Source organism: Ixodes scapularis, unplaced genomic scaffold, assembly GCF_016920785.2.
Source record: "Ixodes scapularis isolate PalLabHiFi unplaced genomic scaffold, ASM1692078v2 PGA_scaffold12__126_contigs__length_90152505, whole genome shotgun sequence".
Taxonomy (NCBI): Eukaryota; Metazoa; Arthropoda; class Arachnida; order Ixodida; family Ixodidae; genus Ixodes; species Ixodes scapularis.
In genome coordinates, this window is record NW_024609838.1 from 12726076 (window position 1) to 12748429 (window position 22354).

General features: G+C 45.3%; 1 protein-coding gene across 2 annotated transcripts in view; it reads left to right on the forward strand.

Moving 5' to 3' along the window:
* Positions 1–22354, forward strand: part of LOC8034195 (inactive tyrosine-protein kinase transmembrane receptor ROR1) — a 51373-nt gene that overhangs the window by 25461 nt on the left and 3558 nt on the right. The window contains exons 5-10 of one of the 2 annotated variants that reach the window (XM_042289420.1): positions 6273–6348; positions 10374–10593; positions 13270–13573; positions 17202–17438; positions 17815–18161; positions 19161–19400. In XM_042289420.1, the coding sequence (XP_042145354.1) occupies positions 6273–6348; positions 10374–10593; positions 13270–13573; positions 17202–17438; positions 17815–18161; positions 19161–19400 (1424 nt within the window). Of the gene's footprint in view, positions 1–6272; positions 6349–6742; positions 7168–10373; positions 10594–13269; positions 13574–17201; positions 17439–17814; positions 18162–19160; positions 19401–22354 lie in introns of those variants that run through there. The other variant, XM_040214728.3, reaches the window with a different exon arrangement.

A 22354-nucleotide genomic window follows, 5' to 3' on the forward strand; every position in this document is an offset into this window, starting at 1 on the left:
GCGGCGTTCTCAAACTACAGGGGGCGCTTCTATAGCTATCATCATCATCGTTCGTGACGTCACGGGTAGGACACACTGGGACAGATGGTCCGCGCAGATTTTGGATCCCTCGTCTTGTCAGCTCGCTTCACGCGCTGTTTCGGCAAACGCCTGTTTCACGCGTTCTCTTTATTTGGTGAAGGAATATTTGTGGTAGGACGGCTTTACTAGACTTTAAAACCGCATGTGCCACGGGTAGTCCTGCTAACCAACACTTTCGGCGCTGAGGTGTCGGAGCGCTCGGATGGTGGTGTGCTGTTTTCTACCCCAGTGTACTAAGAGCTGGATGATGAAAATAGAATATCCGGCACTTTACCTCGCTACAGCATCTACTACGGCGAATAGGGTGTGTTTTTTTATTATGATTCGGACATAATTAAACTGAGAAAGGAAGGTCTCGTCAAATTGAAGATAGGAAAGCGAAATTCGAGAACCTCCCGCGTGTGTATAGTAAACACTTCAGGTGTAAGTGACCCCGTGTATTCTGTTGGTTCCAATGTGTTCGCTGAGTGCTGGTCTCTCCTTAGTTCCAGCTTCATTCCTTTTTTTTGAATTCTGTAAACCAGTAAGCGAACATTTTCTCAACATAGCTGGCAAGAAGAAGTGGTCGCTGGCTTCCGAAGTCGTTTCAATTAAATCCCTGCTTATTCACGCGGTCGACGCAATTTGTGCGAGACCCCCTCGCATCGAAGTCTTAAATATAGTAAGTCGGTAACACTTCAGCGTCCCAAAATAATGAGGTATACACCGGCTATCAATTACAACCGTTTGTATGTTTAATTTTGTGAACCCGAATGGGCGCATAATACTTGATGCACTTCTCAGCGCGCGATATTAAATTTGGAAATAATGCTTAGTAAAACATGAATAAAACAAAATAATTAATCGCCCGAATTTGCCGGGCCATGTCTGCCAGCTTAAGAATTCATGGACAGTTCTGCTTTTCTTTCGAGCAGAAGTCGCGATGTGACAAACTTCTTCGCCGCGTATTCAATGCGGAAGGAGCCGTCGGTTGTTGATGAGCATTTGCTCGTCAGCAACTGTCGAGTCATGCTTGCATAGAAGCGTCGGTATCGGCAAGCTCTGTGTAGCTAAAACAAGTGTTCGGCGCTTTGAAACACAACTGTGCGCGCGTGCACAGCGAAGAAGACAGTACGTTATGTATTTTAGTGAATGCAAAACCTTTTTTTTTTTTACACAACAGCCCCCACATATCCGGAAAAAAAAATAGCAAGAAGCAGGGAAGCTGTGAATAGCTCTGATTCACGTTACGAAAACTGGAATATGAAGCTTCATGCTTGTTCTTGGAGATTTTTAGGTGTTTTTGTAATATACAAATCCACTTTGAGGCTCTGTTATTCACCAGAAAGATCACTCAAAAAAATGTTATACGCGTTTCTTTAACAAATAAACAGTTTTCTATCGGCATAGATGCGAAGCAACGTAGCCACTCCGTGCATTGAAATAGCGCGTCGTTTGCTCGCATCCTACCAGCTTCGTCACAGGAGGGCGCCCTCGAGGTGGCGCCACCAAAACATCCCGTCGCCATCTTGTACGTATTCTTGATGTCTTCGCTGGCTGACGCTCGATGCTAAACGCGTTGTCGTGTCTATTACAGATATATAGGGATAACGCAAAAGGGATACGCAGCGCCACCAAAGACAAAATTATCTTCGCCTTCCGTCTTACTGTCTCTTACTCGTTGGTTCCGTCGGAAACTTTTCCCGTAAGCCTTTTATTTAAACATCGAAACTCTGAATAAATTGAGACCATCACACCCATTTCCTTTTACCCAAGGAAAAAACAAAAACACGCAAAAGTACAAGAAGCACTACATAAATAACGTCAAGTCATCACGTTCTCACATTCGACGAATGTACAACACGACAGCAGACGATGCGGGTGATATCCAAAACCCTAAACTCCTTCGCGTGTAAAAAAAAAAAGGAAAGAAGAAAATAGAGAAACTGCAGGGTGAAGTGGAAACGCCGCGTGAAATCGAAACGAGCGTGACGTTATTTTTTTATTCGTTATTATTATAATTTCTCGAGGCATTTAATTTTTTTTTTTTTTTTTATCAAATTTTGTTTTGTGAGGAGAAGGGAGCATGCGGGGCAGACGGGCGCGTCTCGGCATCCCCATCGCAGTAGTCATCATCGTCTTTTTCTCCGGCAGCCAATGAGGCGCCGCCAAATCACCGGAAGTAGTTGTCCGCGGTGTGTCTGTCGTCATTTATAGGGGCTCCTCCGGGTTCGTTTGTGACGGCTCAGCCCCGGGCTGAAATCGGGTGAGATAGTCTTAAAGAAAAACAACAACAACAACAATAGAATAAACAGAAGCCGAGTGAGCACGCTGTACGCAGTGGAAAAACGAGAATTAGTTGGCGGAAATCGTTGGGGAGCGAGGCGCTCGAAGACGGAAGCGGAGCCAGGAAATTAAAGCAAAAAAGGACAAAATTTCCAGAACGAATGGGAAGTGAGGTGCGTCTATGTATGTTTACGTCGCCATAGCCACTATCAACACAAGCCTGCCGACAGCGTTGTTAGCGAAATCAATTTTTGGAGCGCCGGGGAGAGCTGATAATCTTTATCGCGTTTTCTTATTAGGCCGCCGTCAACATGCCCTAATTTTCTGCTCGCAGGCTCTTTGTCAGTATTTAAACGGCGAGCGTGGCATGAAATATTTCACGTCTCATTCAAGCACCGTGATATCGGACTTAATAGTTCATGTGTCTCAAATATGAAAGATGTTTGACATACTAAAACCCAAAACGGAATCAAAAAGAAAAACAAAACAACAAAAAAAAACGCCTCCTTATATATACCGGATGTTCCATTTTAATTCGAACAGATTTATTACAAAACATTCGTAAAATATGCTCTAATACGGTTTGTGCAGGTGACTTATACGGCCAGGGAAACATTATGTGGGTGGCTAATCTTTGCGATAAGTCGGATAATTAACTAAACTTCCTTAATTAACTTTTAAATTAGCAAAAATATTAATAGTTGCAATTAGAAACATGCTGGGCATAATCGAAAACCACTAAATCAACTCTGTTTAGAACGACTTGAAGTTCGTGGGAAACTCGTGAAGCAGGCGCAAAGCTAGCAGTGGCGGAACGCGATGATAATCTAATCATCACGGCTGCTGTGTCTGCGCACCTTAATTTTGCCTATATATAAATATATGACGGTTGGGTAATAAAGTTTTGAAGTCTTAAGTTTTTAAGTTGTTTTCTGGCGATGTTTTCATTTAAATGTATACTATATGGGCTGTTTCATTTGGATTCAGGCAGCGAGGTGCAGTCGTATTTCTTATTTTGCCTCAAATTCTTATATTTCGTGGCGCATGTTCTAAGAACAATCCTTTTTATTTTAACGTCCTGACGTGTTTATTTTTTTAGAAAAAAAAATCTCAAAGAAGCGGGAAAGAACAACGAGGTTTTGACGATTGTCGTGGGTGGCGTTTTTGAATTACTCTCAATCTCACAGTATTCAAAAGAGAGCTTCTATATATATTTTTTTTTTAATTGTGATAGATATGCAAGCAAGAAAAACGACATTCCAACTACTATCTATTATTCGCCGCTCCAATCTTTGTAAGAATCCCCAAACATGCCTCCGCGAACAACTGTGACCTACACTGCGGATTTTTTTTTTGTTTTTTTAGTCGGCTATGTTTAGTATTGCTTTTAAAATATTACCGCGCGTTGAACCTTTTTTTGCCTTCCACATTATGCAGAGTTCGTATCTTAATCATGTACGAGTACTGAGAAATCAATTATGAAACATAGAAGGTTTTCACTTGTTGTTCAAGCCGCTGTCTTTTTGTCTTGTTTGTGCACGCTGTATTAAAAAAAAATATATTTTTTTTTTTCTTGCGTAGCGTTTTTTTTCACACCTTTCTTTTAGCCAGCATACATTTCGTTAGAAGTATATGCACTAGTATTGAGTTTTAAGCCTCTAAATATGCTAAGAAAGAGCAAATGTCGTTGGTGGGTTTATGGGTTATAGCTGTATATTTTATTCTTTATTATAAGAATCTAAGAAACGTTTAATAAATAATCTTATAGACATTGATGTCATTAAGCGTATAATAACAAGTTTGCAATTCCAAACGTCTAAACACTATAAAATCGCAACTGCCGAAAGCGGGTTTTCAGACTATTTTCGCCGGTGCCATGACTGAAGAGGCCTCAAGTTTAAACCCTATGCGCTACATAATCTGTACTATGTTAGAAACGTCAAAATATAATATTATCAAACATTAGAGTAAAATACACTTCCTATTGGATGCCTAAATTTTTAAATGCGAAATTTTATATTGTAATTGCGAAATTCACGTTGATAACAAACCAGAATCATTTTTATTTATTTTTGTCGCCTTTTATTTCTTTACGTTTTGATTTTACTCTGCAAACAACTGGTGGGTTCTAATATAATTTATCTGTAGCTTCGTGCCTTTACAGATGTTAGAAGACCAGGCACGTAGCCAGGGGGGAGGCCCATGGGGCCCGGCCCTCCCCCCCCCCCCCCCCCCCCCCACCCCCGAAACCTTTCATTTGCTGGAACCTCCTCTCCCCCCTCCCCCTCATACATAATTTTGTCATGGGCGGGCGTCACCCCCCCCCCCCCCCCCCCCCCCCCCGAACCGAAATCCTGGCTACCTGTCTGTGGAAGACAGTACCTTCGGACTGCGGGTTTATGACGAGTACAATGTGTGTGAGTCATGTTCGTGGCAGTCAGTTGTTGTGGCAACAATACTCCCAGGAATAATTTAGGAACACAACGAGGGCGATATTCACATCGAACAGCCCTCTAAACAGTTTGTATATATAGCAATGTTTATTTGTTTCTTTTTCTTTGTTTTCTTCGCGAAACTGCCAGTCATCTGACCAGGCACTGAGCGGCAAAGTTGAGAGGACAACTCAATCAAGGGCCAAAGATCGATGATGACGAAAAACCTCTTATATAGAGGAGGTTTTTTTTTTTTTGGTTTTTTTAGAGGCTTTTTTGGAAGTTTTTTTATATGTGTTTAGAGTTTTTTTTTATTTTTTGTGCGCTTTACAATGTTGTTTTAAAAAAGCCGTGAAAGTTGGACTTATGCAGTTTGTGCAGGTGAGTTATACGGTCAGGAGGACATAGTATAGGGGGCTAATCACAACGATCAGTGGGCTAATTAATTAAAATGCGTTAATTAACTTTTTAGTTTGTGAAAATAGACATATGGTTCCAATTAGAAACTTGCTCAGCGTCATCGAAAACTACTAAATCATTCGTTTTCAGAAAGACTTTGAGCGCGTGAGAAGCGTAGTAGTGCATTAAAGTTACCACTCGTGGAGCAGGTACAAGGCTAGCGGTTCCGGAACGCGATGATAATCTTATCATCCGCGTTTTGCCACTGCTAGCTTTGCGCCTACTTCACGAGTGGCAACTTTGGCGCGCCCCCGAGTTTCCCACGAGCTTCAACTCGCTCTAGAAGAGTTGATTTAATGGTTCTCGATGGCGCTAACTAAGTTTCTAATTGGAACCATATGCCAATTTTCACTAATTAAAACGTTAATTAACAAAGTTTAATAAATTAAACGACTTATCGCGAAGATTAGCCACCCACAGTATGTCCCCCTGGCCGTATAACTCACCTGTACAAACCGCACAAGTGTAACTTTCACGGATTTCTTTAAAACAAATCTGTAAATATAAAAAAAAAAAACAAAAAAACTATGGAAACACTCGCTGCCTAGTGATGATAAACTACTGGAAGCAACAGCTTCTGTCGTCATTACGGAACATGTCATGCAAAAATTTAAACGAAATCTCATGCTAGAAAAGCGACGTCTCCTGTAACAGTGGCTCTACCTTGCGAAGGTAAAATTTAGGTGAAGCCACCTTTCGGGCATGGCAAATTTCGTCGCCAAATTGTTTTATCGACTTCTTTTTTTTCTTTTTTCTTTTTTAATTTATGACGATGATTGTACGGATAATTCAGCGTCATTAGTGTCCTTCTACATTTGATCTTCTGTCTCAAACTAGAATTTAAAAAAGTTAAAAAATTACTTTTTTTTTTTTTTTTTCAAACGATTGTTTTATGTTAAATCGGTATCGTTCCCTTGGTGATAGCATTCTGGTTTCTTTTTCTATTGCCAATTTTTAGTTCAGTTTCAATTTTTATTCATTTCTAATTATTCTAAACGTTTCTTTTTTCTTTTTTTATTATTATTGTCTTTGCAGGTCCCATTCATCATGCCCCAGCGCAGATACCGCAGTTTCCGCCGGTGTTTCCTCACTTCCCTGGTTTGGGAGGAAGGTAAGTCAAATACATTTCAAGGTGGTACAGATTCTAACTCACACCACTTAAACAATCCAACTAAGCTACCACGTTACTCGATTACGCGGGTTTGAGCCGCGTCGCGCTCGCTCTTACACCAATAAAAGCCGCAACACAGTTTTAGTAGATCGTTCGCGCATTGACCGCCTGCCACGCGAACCTCCGCAAAATAAACCAAACTCCACAACTTTTTTTTGCGAGTTTTTTTTTTTTTTTTTTGACGAATAGAAGAGCGGATGACGAAGGAAAAGAAATAAAAGGAGTAAATACAAAATAAACTAAAATAGCGCAAAAAAAAAAAAAAAACTGTTTGGCCTGGTGCAGTAAGCGACGCGCCCACCAGATGGCAGCACCTCCCGTCGGTGCAGCGCAGCGCAGCTGTTCCGTTCTGTTTAGCTGGGAGCGGTTCCACCAGATCGCGCAGTAGCAGCAGCTAGAGGGAGAATGCTTCTGTGGGGCTTCCCAGAAACAAGGGAAAGAAAGAAAGGAGCTAAAGGTAGATAGGGAGGAAAGGAAGGGAGAGGAGAAAACAAAAAGAAAAAAAAAGACGAAGGGAATCAACGGTCGCATAGCGGGCGGCGTGATCCGAAGAAAGAGTCCGGGACGAAACCGGGGCAGTGGTGGAGTCGTCGTGGTCGTGTCGTGTGTGGCGGCGGAGAACGCTATGGCTGCCGAACGGGCGGTGCCTTCACGAGATCGTGTCGGATTTGTCGTGTTTGTGTCGCTGCTTTGCTACGCCCAAGTCGACTCGGCTCCGCGAAACGACACGACAACCGCTTCGGAGAATGCGACTTTCAGGTAAAAAACCCCAAAGGCCCGTGGACGGTGTTTTGAAATTGAGAGGAGTGCGGTCGGCTGTGCTCGACGTCGAAAGCGATCGTATATATTTTCGTTCGGTTACGATGAAATTAGAGTTTTTTTTTGTTGTTGTTGTTGGGTTCGCGTTGGAGTTTGTGTTGCGATTTTTGTATCGTTTTGCTGGATGGATGGATGCGCTCGGTGTTGATGTTGATTGTGGTTATGAATGATTGCGGGATATGGATTTTTTTAGGGAGGTTTTTTGGGATGATGATGGCCTGCCTGTTGATTTAGCGAGGTTGGCCGCTGCTCTCTGCGCGTTGATCTGGTACATCTGACGACTTCGTGCTCATTTTTTTACGAGTTTTGAGAAGTGCCTATTCGCTTAGTCTGTCAGACTGTCTGAGCTGTTACGTGTGAGAGCTTCTAATTGACTCGTTCCAAATCGCAAGATTTCGTATTCCACTGAACGCAAAGGAAAAAAAAAAGGTAAACAAACGTTTTTCTGTGTTTAGTTGAATCAAACGAGTGGTACACGATAGCACGTTCAAATCCAAACACGCACACGCGTAAAGTTAAAAAAAAACAAAAAAAAAACAGCCTTTTTGTTTACAAGGGCGTGGTTATGAGCAGGCCACGCGCGCGCGCTTAAAAAGTAAACAAAGAAATAAAATGTCCGGAACATAAATAATCGACAAAGAGGGGGGATGGGTGAAATCCTATAGCGGCTTTTGACGATTAATCCCGGTTTAAGAGAGGTTATAAACGACTTTTGCGAACAACGAACAAGCCACCCCCGGAAGTGGACACCTCCTTTCCCGCAACTGTTCACGTATCCTTTTTTTTTTTTTTTTTTTTTTTTTTCATTCTGTTTCTTAGAGGAGAGTTCTTTATCACGCTGTGTCTCCCGGCATCTGCTCGCGACGTTTTCCGAAAGACCACCGCCACGGAGCAACAGCTGGTGGAGCAGATTAGAGAGGGGGTTGAAGCGAACAGAACGAGATAAAACTAAATAAAACGAGGAGCAAGCCACAAATTGTTAAAAAGAAAAAAAAAAGATACGAGCCACGATTTTCGCCCCACATGGCCGGGCGGGCGGCCGGGCCCGAAGAAACAGTGCCCTCTCCTCTCTTTTTAGTGGCGTTTTCCCCCTCGCCCTCGAACCACCCCCTGCCCCTAATATGGGCTCGTTGGAACAAAGAGCCCAGTTGGAGCTGCTCGTGTGCGATCTGGTCGGGAGAAGGCGTTTTTTCCCCTCGGCAACAGGACAGGAATTCTGTCAGGAGCAAACGACAGATATTAAATTATTGGTCCTGTTTAATGCATAGTTTTGTTGGTTCTGTAGATGTTAAAAGCTGGTAAAAACGTTTTTTCTCTTAGATGTTTAAAAGTTCATTTTAATAGGAAAACGATTGATGTCTTGGTTTAATTAAAATGTGTATTTCCACTGCCACTTATTATCATAGATCCAGAGCATCACTGTAAAATATTAAAGGTATGAAAATGCACATGCCAATAAATGTGACGATGCATTGCCTGAACAAAACTGGTTCAATGATTCTACATGTGCATTCATTCCTTGGGCAAACTACTAAACAACAGATCAACAAATGGAATGTGGAGATGAATTAAGGGGGCCCTGCAATCATATTTAAGCATCTACCTTTTTTGCGGTTTCCATGTCTCTTGGGGTTCGGGCAAGCCAGCGGGCACGGAGAGAGTAACTAAATATCAGTGAGTCATATTTTAACCGGACGACGCAGAAACCTCCTCTGCCTACGAGGGTGACCCGCATAGCCGAAAGTGCGCAATATGTGACGTCTTTGGTCCTGGGCTTACTACTGGTCAGAGCCGCTAAAAGCTTTTTTTTAGTCGAAATACAAAATATAACTGTGGGGAACCGTTTCGATTATGTATGAAAGTAATTTTTGTTCGTTATTTTAGATCAGAAAAGAAACAAATGCAGTTTATAAAGAATGGAAATAAGGAAAGACCCGGCGACAAACCCACCACCAAGCGGCGGAAAAAATGGCGCATACTAGAAAGGGCCTAGTGGGATGAGGCTACAACGAGCGTAGAAAGGTCCCAAATGTATGCGGCGGCACTGCGGTCGTATACCGGCTCGAGGATCCGACCGGTTCCAAGCGTTTGGATGGCTTTCGGCGCGGGCTTGGCTGGCGATTTGGTTATTTGGCGGTATGGCAGCGCGAAGTGGCTCCCGTTCTGAACTGATCTTTACATCGTGTTTGCTGTCATTTGCGGCCAATGAAGTGTTACGTCGAATTAGTCTTCAATCAACCAGCAAATGAGATGTGAGCTGCCCTGGCCGCCCGCTTCATACAGCCTATCCAGCACGTGCTTTAGTGGCGCCCTCTCGAGCCGCCAACACGGAGTGCGGCAGCCGTGAGTGCTCAATGAGCTCACTACCCCTCCTCTGGTTCACGGCCACTCAAGCCAGGACCTATGACGTCATGAAGGAGGTTATTTTTTGCTTGTTTTTGTAATTCTAATTTGCCTATAACTTTTAAAATAAAGCGAAATTTGATAAAAGAAAAGTTTTTTTAAGTTGCTACGTTCAGTGCACTCGGGTTCGGTCCAAATTAAAAACCAGTCAAAAAGTTGTTGCAGGGCCCCTTTAAGGATTGCAGAAGTGACTGTCTAGCAACCATGAGCATTTTCCACAAGCAAAGAGATTTGTCCTTTTGTCGTTGTCCAATCGGAAATATGTTGGCAAACTAATTCCTCGGAATAAACGTGGGTATGTCGAATAAACGACATTGGAGTCAGAGGTCTGACACACGCAGCAACAAAAAGGTAACAGTACAGCGTAGGTATAATAATTTAAAAATGTATCGACATAAGAGTAAATTGGCAGGCATGCTTCAACCATCTTAAAACCCAACACTTCTGGTTTGGTTCGCGTGCTTGTGTCCTTGGCAGTGAAAAGGACACAAGCTGCATCCTCACCATTGTTTGTTCTCCAGGCCATTCTCTTAAAGTCTCGGATTTTATAACAAATGGGTAAAGGGATAAAAGTTGCATTCATTGCATTTTCACGGCCGCAAAACATCTATCCATTAGTAAAATATGGTGGCAACATAGTTGTAGCATAGCAGCAACTCAGTCATAGTACAGCAACTCAGTTGTAGCAGAGAAGCAATGCAATTGTAGCATATAGCAGCCGCATATTCTTTCCACTCATGCAGCCAAGCAAGCACGGGGGGCAACGAGCTGCCCATTGTGGGGCCCCCTCCTCCCCTGCCCCCAATCTCGGGCGGCGGCGGTGGGAGCTGCCAGATCTACCAGGGCATCACGTGCGGCCAGTACCTGGGCAACCGCAGTGTCTTCGTGCGCCCACCACCAGCCACCATGGCCGCCATGGAGGAGAAACTGGCGGCGGCTTTCACGGTCATTGCCACCTCTCAGGTACGGGATTTGCCATCCCTGGCTTGCAATGGCTGGACTTGCATCATTTATCACTGCGATGTTAACAATCGGAAAGCTCTATTTTTTTCGGCCCTAGCAATTATTTGCTGGGGCCAAAAAAAATAGACCTTTCCAATTGTTAACATCGCAGTGATAAATGGTGCAAGTCCAGCTATTGCGGGCCAAGGATGGTTAATGCAGTGTACCGTGACTGAAGGGGTACCCTATCAACATACATTCAACCTCTTTGTGTGATAGGTGCACTGATCTAGCTTACCGTGGCTCGAAGTGTAATCTTGTTAAAGGGATTGGGACAAGGTGTTTGTGCCATGCACAAATTGGCACAAAAGCAAGCATTGAGAAGTTAACGTTGAAGCTTGATATAAAACAACTACTAACTATATAGACGACCTATGAGGACCGGCTGTTTTTGCTAATTTCCCCTTTTAGTATTTTTAGTTACGTTGAATGACAACCTGGAACTTGGAATATTTGCAAATTAATGACTCATCTGGGGCACATTTGAATTATTAAGAGTAATAAAGGGAGCCATATTACATTGAGCTCCGTTGCAAAATGCTGGCCTACAGATCCTTAGTTGGCGGGTCTGAATCTCATTCGAGGTGCCTGCAATCTGACGGAAGCTTATTGCAGAGAAGGCGCCGTGGTAACTGTGATTTCGGCTGCCCGTCGGGGGGACCCTGGGTGTTCTGAATGAATCCTCAGTCCTCTGCTGGGACATGCTAGATGTCCTTCGTTGGTTTGGCACGTGAAACCCCCAAAGTTGACTTCGATAGATACAAGGACACTCGCAAAGCTTTCTTCACAAAGTCGTGTAGCGGCCATTCATGAATAGGTCAAGTTTGAACATTGCACCGGGGTGCGGTCGTGTGGAACTACTGCACGGCAGTGGCATAGCCATGGGATGTCAGCCCCCCCCCCCCAAATCCAGCCGACCCTATAATATACACATGCCTTTTGATCCCCTCTCCCCCCTCCGCACCCCAAGTCATGGACATCCTAGCCACCTCAGCGCCCCACCCCCCGCTTCACTCCCCCACTCCTTCCCTCCCCCCCTCCACCCCAAAAAACATTCCTGGCAATGCCACTGCTGCACGGTACACATTAAAACCCCAGGCTAGCAGTGGTACTGCACACGCTGAATATCTCATTTCCAATGGAGATACTAGACGCCTATTGGGGTTGACAAACTTCGCTCTGTCTACACAAACGCACAACACAATGGACCAGTAACCTTCCGCTCATGCGTAAACCCTCCCCCCTGGCCTTGCTTGTTGCCATTTCCAAAGATATGGTGCTGACGATGTTGGCCGTGCAGGACGACGCCTTGCTTGCCGCGAGGGCGTCGTCCTGCACGGCCAACATCGTCAGCACCATATCGTTGCTCATATTCCATCCGTTTTATGCGAAACTTTCCTTGGCTAGGTGTTTGACCTTTCGTGAAGCCCGGATAAAAGCGTGGCCTTGAGGCTCGACACTGATTGGTTGACAAGTGGGGGAGGAGTGAGGTTCTCAACGCCGATTGGTTAGTGTGTACGTCATGTGACTAAACAGGGGGGCCAGGAACTCTACCACCTGTGCGCACTAGGGAAAAGGAGTTCGAGAGTATAGAAGGCTCTGAAAGATCGCCAGGGTTATCAGCTCGATTAGCGGTAGTATCGCTTTATTCTAGGAACTATCGAGTGTACAAAAGGTATGTGTTAAAACTATCCGATCGCTACCGCCATCTATGAGCGACGGTGGCAACCGGTTGTCTGGTTGCCGCCGTCGCTAATAGATGGTGGCAGCCTTTCAAGCCTTTCCACTCTGGCTTGCCATCTTGCAGCCATTCATTACTTCATTCCCACCATAGTACAGCTTCGCTGGTCTTCCTCCTTCGCCAGAGTGGAAAGGCTGTTTGAGCATCAGTAGTATGGAGGATAAAAAAATGAAAGACATTTACAAATCGCTGTAACATAAAACACAGCTTTTGAGGAGGAGGAGGGAAGGGTATGTCCCTCCTTCTTTTCTGCATCTCCCCTCCTTCCAGACTTTTGTCCCCGCTATATTTAGCTGAAAAATTGGCACCACGTGTTCTCAACACGAATTCAGTTTCCCCGCTAAACGTAGGAGGGAAAATGACGTCACACGAGTTTGTGTCACGTCACCTGTGAACGAATTCAGTTTTTCCGCTGGATTTAGTGGTAAAACTGACGTCCCGTGAACTCAACATCATTTCGATTCCCCACTAAATTTAGCGGGAAACTGAATTGGTATCGAGGTCATGCGACGTCAGTTTTATCGCTAAATTTAGCTGGGAAACTGAATGCACAGTGTTGCATTATGGGACGTCACAGACGTGCACATCAATTCAGTTTCTTCACGAGATTTAGCGGGGAATTAAGTTGATGTATAGGTTTGTGGCATCCCATAATGCAATGCACACGGTTACGTTGGCGCCGTTATACGCGGAAGCAGGTGCCCAAGAGCTGCACTCTAAAAGTGATGCAAACCGATACAACGGTGCAACGCCAGTGCATTGGACGGGCGGAGGCACGTTTGGCTGCCCTTCATTTTTGGTTCACAAACCAACCCCTAGACGGTGCTCACCACCGGGAAAAGGTTCCTTACTTTCATTGGGGAACCTTGGCACAACGTCCCGCCTCCCTCTCCCAGGACGTATCGCCCCAGTGCCACAAGTATGCCATCCCGTCGCTGTGCTTCTTCGCATTCCCGCCCTGCGAGCCCGGCGCGCCCGGCGGCAGGGCGCCCGAGCCGCGCTCCGTGTGCCGGGACGAGTGCGAGCTGCTGGAGCACAGCCTGTGCCGCATGGAGTACTCCATCGCCAAGCGCCACCCACTCATCGGTCAGCAGAAGATCCTGCCCGTCTGCGAGGAGCTGGCACCCGTCGGCTCACCCGAGAGCGAGTCCTGCTTGAGGCTCGGTGTGCCCCACAGGGAGGCCGAGGACGTCAACAAAGGTGGGCGCGGCCACTACTTTTTCGGTCGAATCTGTAGACCAGGGGTTCTCAAACTGTTGGTCTCACGGAACCCCAGGAAGCCTCAAAAACAGCCACGGAACACTGCTCCTCCCCCCCCCCCCTCCTCTATATTTGCCGACCGACAAGCAACAGATGCACAATTGTAGGCAGTTTTGCTTGCGTTGCTTCCCATATATCCCCACCATATCAATCGCGATGTCCATACAAAGTGAGATGAAGGCGCTTTGCATGGTCCTGCCGCGCAGCCTGTGGCGGTGTGGCGGGGGAGGGGGGGGGGGGGGGGGGATTGGAGGGAGGAGAAATGGCAATTGGGGTGTTCGCGGAACCCATGAGACCAGCTCGTGGAACCCCTGTGTTCCCCGGAACCTAGTTTGAAAACCCCTGCTGTAGACTAACGTTTGCCTGCTCCGGGCGTGGGCGCCGAAACCGGATTTGGGAGTGTTGAAGCGACTCTTCCGCCAGCGATGCCATCGTGCGACGTCGGAGCCACGCGTTGGTGTACGCTCGGCGTCGACGATTTTGCGCTAGGTTTTGCCGAGGCTTGCGTCTTGTTCCCAAGCACTCGCGCAAGTAGCTTTGTCAGCCTCGGAGCACTGCGAAGACTATGCTAGCCTCGACATATGGATATGTGCGGCATGTAATCTAACGCTTCTGAGGCATTTTAGACGGTGGGCAAAAATCGGTTTCTTGGCGTACTGCGCTGCAATTTACTATGGAGGTACAAACGGGTGGTGGAAGTTTCCGCTAAAAGCAAAAACTATCAACAGAAGACAAAAAAAATCAGAAACCTGTTTTGGGCAATCTGCGCAGTCACTTCGCAGACGATGCATGCATAGGCAGAAATGCCACCGATAGATGGTGTACGCCTCGCAATAGGGTGACCGCCTGTCCCGTGACTTGCAGGACTGTCCTGCATGGAAGGCAAAATTTTCAAATTGTTCCATATTTCACACCGTAGTGTAAAACTTACTATGCAACTCATAGCACTGCCGAACAGCGGGGCACGGGGAAGTGCGGAGGCTGCGTGTAATCGTGTGAATAGCGACATAGTGCCATTTTCTATCCAAGCATTGCGGGAAGCGACCGTCGTCCTTGCAGCAGATCCGACACGCATTCGCCGTTGTACCTCTCCCCTTGGTGGCAAAATATTTCGAGAAAAAATTGCTCGCCAAAAGATGAAAAATTAATTATCATGATTATTTTCAAATTATGCCGTGTCAATAAAGGGTTGCCGTGGAAAGATTTTTTTTAGTGAAGATGGCCGCACAAAGCAAGAAGTCTGCAACTCATACTGGTAGAAAAAAACTTGAGGTTCTAAATTTGCATAGGAGCATGTAAGTAGAAGTAAGCATTGACAGGAAACAATTAGGCAAAAAAGGACTTACAGTTTCTTCTTTCCTTTTGATGTATCGGGTTCTGCTGCTGTAGATTTTTATGTTTTCATTTTAAACACTCCTAATTACTTGTTTAACATTAAAATGGAAAAAAAAAAAAAAGAAAAGATCATTGAGAGTGAAAATTATTTAGGCTTCATTGCCGCAATACAACTGGCCCATGTATAACATGCATTCGGATAGCACAAGATATTAAATGTGTTAGCAGAGCTACATTTCGTGTTGCGAATGTTGATCAATTTCCTCTAATAGTTCCTTTCTGCTACCGCAGTCGCAATAATATCATCATTCCCTTACATACCCCTCCCCCCTCCCACCCCTCTAGTCAGCGTGTCCCACATTTCACTAGCAGGAAGATGGTCACTCTGCGCGTTTAGGGAGTGCCGGCTGGTAAGGATTATAATAGCAGACGATCCCGCAAAAGAACCCGAATCAGAACAGGTTTCTGTTTCTTTTTCCTTTTGAACGAGGCAAGTTTATTTCTTGATTTTTTTTCCACTGTAGGCTTCCACCACCTTCTTGCACCTCTCTAGTGAATTGCAGTGCAACACGTTGAGAAACCAAATTTTGCGGGCTGTCTAAAGTACCTTACAAGCATTAGTTTACATGCTTCAGTTAGAGAAAAACATTTGGGTTGCAGTAATACTACAACGGGAGGTATTAGTAGGTCGTGGGAGGACCATCCGCAGCAAGCAGACAGTTATACAAAAAAAGAATATATGAATTTGTCTTAGATACGATAAAAGACCCCATGGATGTCCTGCAATCCTGCAATCCTGCAATCCTGCAAAAGAAGCAAGAGCAACTTGCCTTCCTTGTGGTGGAAACATTTTACTCGAAAGCAGCTCAATGTTTGTCATCATATGGAGCAGATCGGTAGCAGGATACAGAGAAAACTAAAAGCTTTGCACAATTAAGGTTGAACATGGCCTGGGTGGGTTAAAGGGCATCTCCGCCGTAATTTTGATGGTCACCGATTTCTATAAAATTTTCACCATGTATTTGGATGCCCTTCCTGAGCATGTGTACGAAATATCTCGGAAAAATATTAATTTTCTTAGAAGAAAATGAATTTTGAAATTTACATGTCCACACCCAAATCACTTGCTACCGCCCTACTGGCAACACTGAGGAAAAGCGGCACACAGAGGCTGCCATGATGGCACTGACGTTGCCGTGACGTCACATGTTGGTCAGTGTGCTTGCTTTGGAGCTTGTTGGTGCTAGGACTGTCTGGTTTTTGCTTATTTTATCGGTTCATACAGCACACGCGAGCGCGATGATGAAATGCACGTTCACGAAGCCGAAGCTATACATGCGCGAATGATGTCTCAAACGACGCTTTTACAGCGCGAGAATGGAAATTGAGGTTACGAGGCCCTAATGATCTTCCGTCCCCGCGCTCGTGCCTTCTGTCCATGGGGAGTTTTAGTAGATAGTTATCAGAGGCCCGCTACCCCTCTGGGCGCGCGCTAGAGCATGCTTGGAAGTGGCGGCGCGATCTCGCGCTACGCAAGCGTCGCTTGAAAACACGGTCTTACCAAAACCATCTATTGTCAGACCCCAAGATATAACAAAAAGTGCCTCCAATTAAAAGGCATAACGTCGATCAGTTTATCTTGGCGTGCTAGCAACAAAAACTGCCTTACCATTCCGCTTCGGAAGCGGCATCTGGGTCCACATGGCGGCAGATCCCGAATGCAGCCGCCGCTGGCGCTTCCCTCGGAGGCGATGCCGATGGATCGTATGAAAACGGGTTATCGTCATCGTCCTCAAAATCTAGTCGCATATCCTCATCGTTGCTCGATTCAAACGCGCTTGATGAGTCCATTTTCATCCGCGGCACGAACACAAAACAGTGACCTGCTGCCAGGCTGGCCAGGCTCAAACTGCACACGTGCGAGTGTTTATACCATATGTGACGTCACATCAAAATGGCGGACCAGTCGAGTGGCAAGTTAGTTTCGGTTTCGGTTTCAGCGTATTTTAACAATTATAAATTATGTAAACAGTTTTTTAATGATTTAACCGCTGCTATAGGCAAAATTTTTAGTACCCTTTCCGAAAATATGTTTCGATAAAAACGCTCAAATTGACGGCGGAGCTGCCCTTTAAGCAGTTTAATAAAGAAATGTTCACGTGATACAATATGGTGCACAACAATCCGCGCAACGATTTCTGTAGCAATTTGTTTTTTCTTCCGCCGACGCCAGAGGAGACTTGCTACGTCCACGGCGGTGAGGACTACCGGGGCACGGTGGCAGAGACGATCTCGGGCCTGCCCTGCCAGCTGTGGACCCACCAGATACTGTTCTCGCGCATCGCCGAGTACCCGGAGATTGTGGGGGGCCACAACTACTGCCGCAACCCCGGCGGCATGGACGTCCAGCCCTGGTGCTTCACCTCCGGACCCGTGGTCAAGAAGGAAGTGTGCAACATCCCAAAGTGTGGTGAGAACGCACCTCCGTCCGCTTCGTTAACACGGGCAGAGGCATTACGCATTTTGGGGTTACGTTTCTCAACTCTAAGTTCGGTGTTCTCAAACTTCCCCCATCAAGAGACGCTCTCTCGATTGACAGCTCGGAGACTCCTCCCGGTCTCGGCTTAGACTGCCAGGCACTGTGTATGTCTGATTCGCTCGAGAACGCTGGAGAGCGAACCTGCTGCCGCAGCTTTCCGTTCTAGTCGCTAGGTGCCGTCGGTTTCGCCGGAGTCTCTCGTTGTGGAGTTGGAACTTTGCCGTCAATTGCGTTAGCCCTATCCGTCGGGGCCCCCACATTTCGTGTCACTTCACCGCTTTCCCTCCGCTCTTGCTGCACGTTCCAGTGGACTACTTGTGGCTGTACATACTGCTGCCGAGCATCGCGACCATGGCCCTGGTGGGGCTCCTGCTGGCCATCGCCTGCTTCCGGCGGCGGGGCAAGCCGTCCCCCAACCTCCCCCCGACCAAGGGGCCCAAGGGGGTCGCGCTCAGGGGGCCCCCGCAGCAGAACAACATGGAGCTCAACCGGCTGCTGCCGCGCGCCACCAGGGCCCCCGAAGTGCCGTCCCCGCGAGTGCGCTTCCTCCAGGAGCTGGGAGAGGGCGCCTTCGGGAAGGTTTACCGAGGGGAGCTGCTTCCAGTGAAGCGAGACTGCAGCCTCCCGATACAGGTCGCCATCAAGACCCTCAAGGTTCGTTGCCCCAGGCTCGGGGTCTCCAGGTTTGGGGCCAGGGGCATGTATACTGCGATTCTCGTCAACTACTGCGAAAGTGCACTAAGAACTGGAGGCAAAGCAAAACAAATAGCTAATCTGTTTGTGTTCGTACGGCGCAAGGTCAGTCTACCTTTGAAGTGTGCCAAACACTGGTTTAGAGTGTAGATGATAGGTGGCGCAAGCTACCACCTGTAATAAAAGGTACAGCCGTTATTATTCATCCATTACATCCTGGTGTATTTAATGTGCATCACGTAGTAGTGGCATGCAGGATTGAGTCCAGAAATCCTGGGTTCAATCCCTACCCTTCCCATTTCGATCGGGATGAGCGTCGTAGCGGCGCTTATCCAGATCACTTGTACTTTTAATGCAGAATACCTTATATGGCTGGCACCTAACCATATCCGGTGAGGTGCCAGCAACAGAAGTCAACGGGCCGACTGCCAGTCGAACGCTGACGTAGTGCTCGTCTCCTCACCAGTGCCAGCCAAACCTCGTCCCCAAATCAGTGGCGGATCCAGGGGGGGGACAGGTCTGCTCCGCACCATCCAGTCTCCTCATGTGCACATAGTTTCTCCACACCAATACACCACATCCTGTGTTACCACTGCCTTTGCCATTAGTGCAGCAAAGGGGCGACTTTCTACGAGTGCATTTGGGGAAAATGGTCTCTCGCGGACAGATTGAGGTACAACAGCCCCCCATGCTTCTTTGGCATTCTTGCCAGTATTTTGAAGAGTTTGGTCGCAACTAGATGGAAGTCCAAGCTTAGGTCCCCCTGTTTGAACTCTCGATAAGTCGAGACATAGCGCAGCTTGTGTGGGGACCGCAGGCACAGAAAACGGACTAAATCGAAGGCTGCAGCTCGCATTGTCTGGGAGGACACCTGTATCTAAATTGGAGCACATAGTACCGCGTCTCCGGGAGGCGAAGTCGGGAGGCACGTAGGCCGATTCTTTGTGCGTGGGCTCGCAGGAGAATGCAGCCATGAAGACTCAGCAGGACTTTCAGCGGGAGGCGGAGCTGATGAGCGACCTGCAGCACCCCAACATAGTCTGCCTGCTGGGCGTGTGCACAAAGGAGGAGCCCCTGTGCATGCTCTTCGAGTACATGCCCCACGGGGACCTCCACGAGTTCCTTGTGCAGCACTCTCCTCGCTGCGAGGGCACTACGCAAGTGCTCGACCTGGCCGACTTCCTGCACATCTCCCGGCAGGCCAGTCAATCAATCAATGCTTTTTTTGTTAGGGCCAATGCATATGACTGGTTGCTAGTGTTGGGTAAAGTACATCCAAAATGTACTTGGAAGTACAAAGTAAATGAGAGGTTATGTAGTTCAAGTAAAGCAGTAGGTACACCAGGTGCAATGTAGTTGTAGTGAGGCATATATGGGTAAAATTACTTCCAAAATGTAATGTAATTGCCATTACTTTGCACCAGAAGTAGTTTAACTATAATTATATCTATGTGAAATTTAAAGTAATTACCTACAATTGCAAAATACTTTTAAAAAGTAATGCAATTACTAAGCAATAGCTTATTGCTAGGAGCAACCCAACTTGGGCCATACAACTTTAAGCAAGTTGTTTGGTATGCAACATATTTGTTCATTCCTTGCCCCAATGCTTGAGGAGGCTTAAGCATCGTTGCATAAATGCCACGTATTGCACTTTCCTTTTGTGAATTTTTGTTAAAATAATTATAGAACTCCACAGTTTGCAGTAATGAAGTCTTACGTTCTTATATTTTCAATAAATAATAATAAATTTGTTCATTCCCTCGAAGACTCCAGATCGTTGAAGTAAAATTGGGTTGGCACACTGTTGTTAGTCAGGCAAAAAATGCGACAGTTAGTCTTATTTGAATGTTTTATTAGTGTTAATGTAAAACTCGTTTCATGTTACTGTAAATTATTTACATTGAGTTGAAAACATAACGGCTCAGAAATATATAAGAACCAAATCGGGGCGCCCGATTCAATGGTGACAATATTCACAGGTGCGAGGCCAGTCTCCAAAATGCTTATGCAAATAGTATCCGAAGTAAAACCAACAGGAAATAAACTTGAAAATAATACAAACAAACAAATATGTGACAGTCCTGAAAGAGGGATGTAAAAAAGTGGCAAAAAGAAATAACTTCATAAATAATTAAAATCCCCAACCTCGGCTGAAAGCTGAAGCTCAATCAGGTTTCTTTCCGTGTTTTGGCATGTTTACGCTATTGTTTTCTGCTCACACAGCAGATGGTGCCACACGGCACCGTTGAGGTAGGCTTTAAAGAGGATTGTTTCTCAGCCCGCAATGTAAGTCACAAAACAAAAAAACGCAAGCGCTGAAACCTTCAGAGAGGTTCTGTCGGTGCCGCAAAGTCTCGCAAAAGTAATTGTAATTGTGCCTGAAATTTTGCAATTACTGACGTTAGAAAGTAATTAAATTACAATTCCATCTAGCCAAAATTAATTATGATTACAAAGAAATTATTTAAATTAGTCATTCAATGACTGTAATGGAATTATTACTCAAGTATGAATTAAAGTACTCTAAATACTGTGTACTTTCAAAGTAAAGAGCTAGTACTTTTTAACACAATCTTTCACTCTCCTGCAGTCTTTTTTTTTTTTTTTAACTGGTATGCATTGTTCATGGGGTAAACGGGGGGCAGGGTAAGGCACTTACTTGTACCGGTCTTATAGCTGTCCTTACCGTACTCGGAGAAATGACCGGATGACATCTTGAAAGACAATAGCGCGTTTCCACATGATGGTATCCCATTTTTTGGGGAAGTTGACAAACTCTTATACTTGACCTCAGAAGTTGTGTATAGTAATGGGAAAGCAAAGGAAACGAGAATGTGGTCCTTGAAAAGGCTTCATTTCATAATGGAACAGCGCGAATTTTTGCAAGGACAGAAGAAGGAACTGGACAGGACGAGCGCTGTCCAGCATGAATCCATACCAACTCGCCCAGTTATCCTGTTTACTAAGGCTTCATTTCATTGAACCAAATTTGGGAAATGTACTTTGAAGTCGGAAGGTGTACTTTCCACAGAAAGTACCAGAAAAAATACTTATAAGTAAAATAAAAGTACATACTCAGAGAATGTACTTCAAGCAAAGTACAAGTTTCCTAAACCTACTTGAAGTAGTACTTTCAGTACATAGTAGTTAAAGCACTTCCCAACACTGCTGGTTACTGAAACACCACCTGGGTCCAGAACCAGTTTGGGCCCCCATTGTGATAAAATTTTACAATGTAAAACACAAAAATACAAAAAAATTAACAGAATGTGAGGCTAAAAAAAAAAAATTGCATAATGAAAAAAAAAAAAAAAGGCACACATGAAATAAATAATGCAATCATAACAGTGACGAGAAATGATTATGTGACTAGCAAAAGAGTGTCTCCACCACCGTCACACGAGCATGCGACGGCTGCCGTCGACAGGGTATCGAACCCACATTTTTTCGTTTGTTCCGGTTCTTGTTTCAGCTTAGAGCAAAGGGTTCAGGCCCGTTCAGCTCCGGAGGGAAAGAAAACGGTTTGAATCGGTCCATATTTGCATGAAAGAACTGAAATATATGCTTATTTTTATCAAAATGGTATGTATTAAAAGAGCAAAGCTGAAAAGAGCCAATATGCTTTATGAAAAGCAAGAAATTCAGGAAGTGTGTTGCTACCATTGTTTTGTCCTAACTTATTTTTTTATTGTGTCCAAACAATTTGACTACTACATATTTGGCATTGATAAGTGTACCACTAAGGAGGCGTCAAGCTGTTTGTGGGACACTCAAAATAAATAAATAAATAGATAAATAAATTGCGTGAAACAAGAACAGTGAGCGTGCTTTGAGCCATGTTGTTTACATGCTTCAGGACGTGTCACCATGTCACAGCTGACTTAAGTGTGGGTGCGCAAGTGTCCTCTTCACATACAGAGAAAGGTTTTTAAGCGCTAAAGCTTGTCCGAAAGCTCTCAAAACTGCTTAGGTTTTCCAGCCAAGCTCCGATGAAAACTTATAAATTACTCATATTATATTGCACTGCTTTTTTTAATGCATGTTCCGAATGCACCGTTTTTTCACGTAAAGCAAAATTTGCAAGGATTATTTTTTCAGTTTCTTATTGGGACGAGACAGATGATAGCATTTCAATTCAAATCCGACTAAAA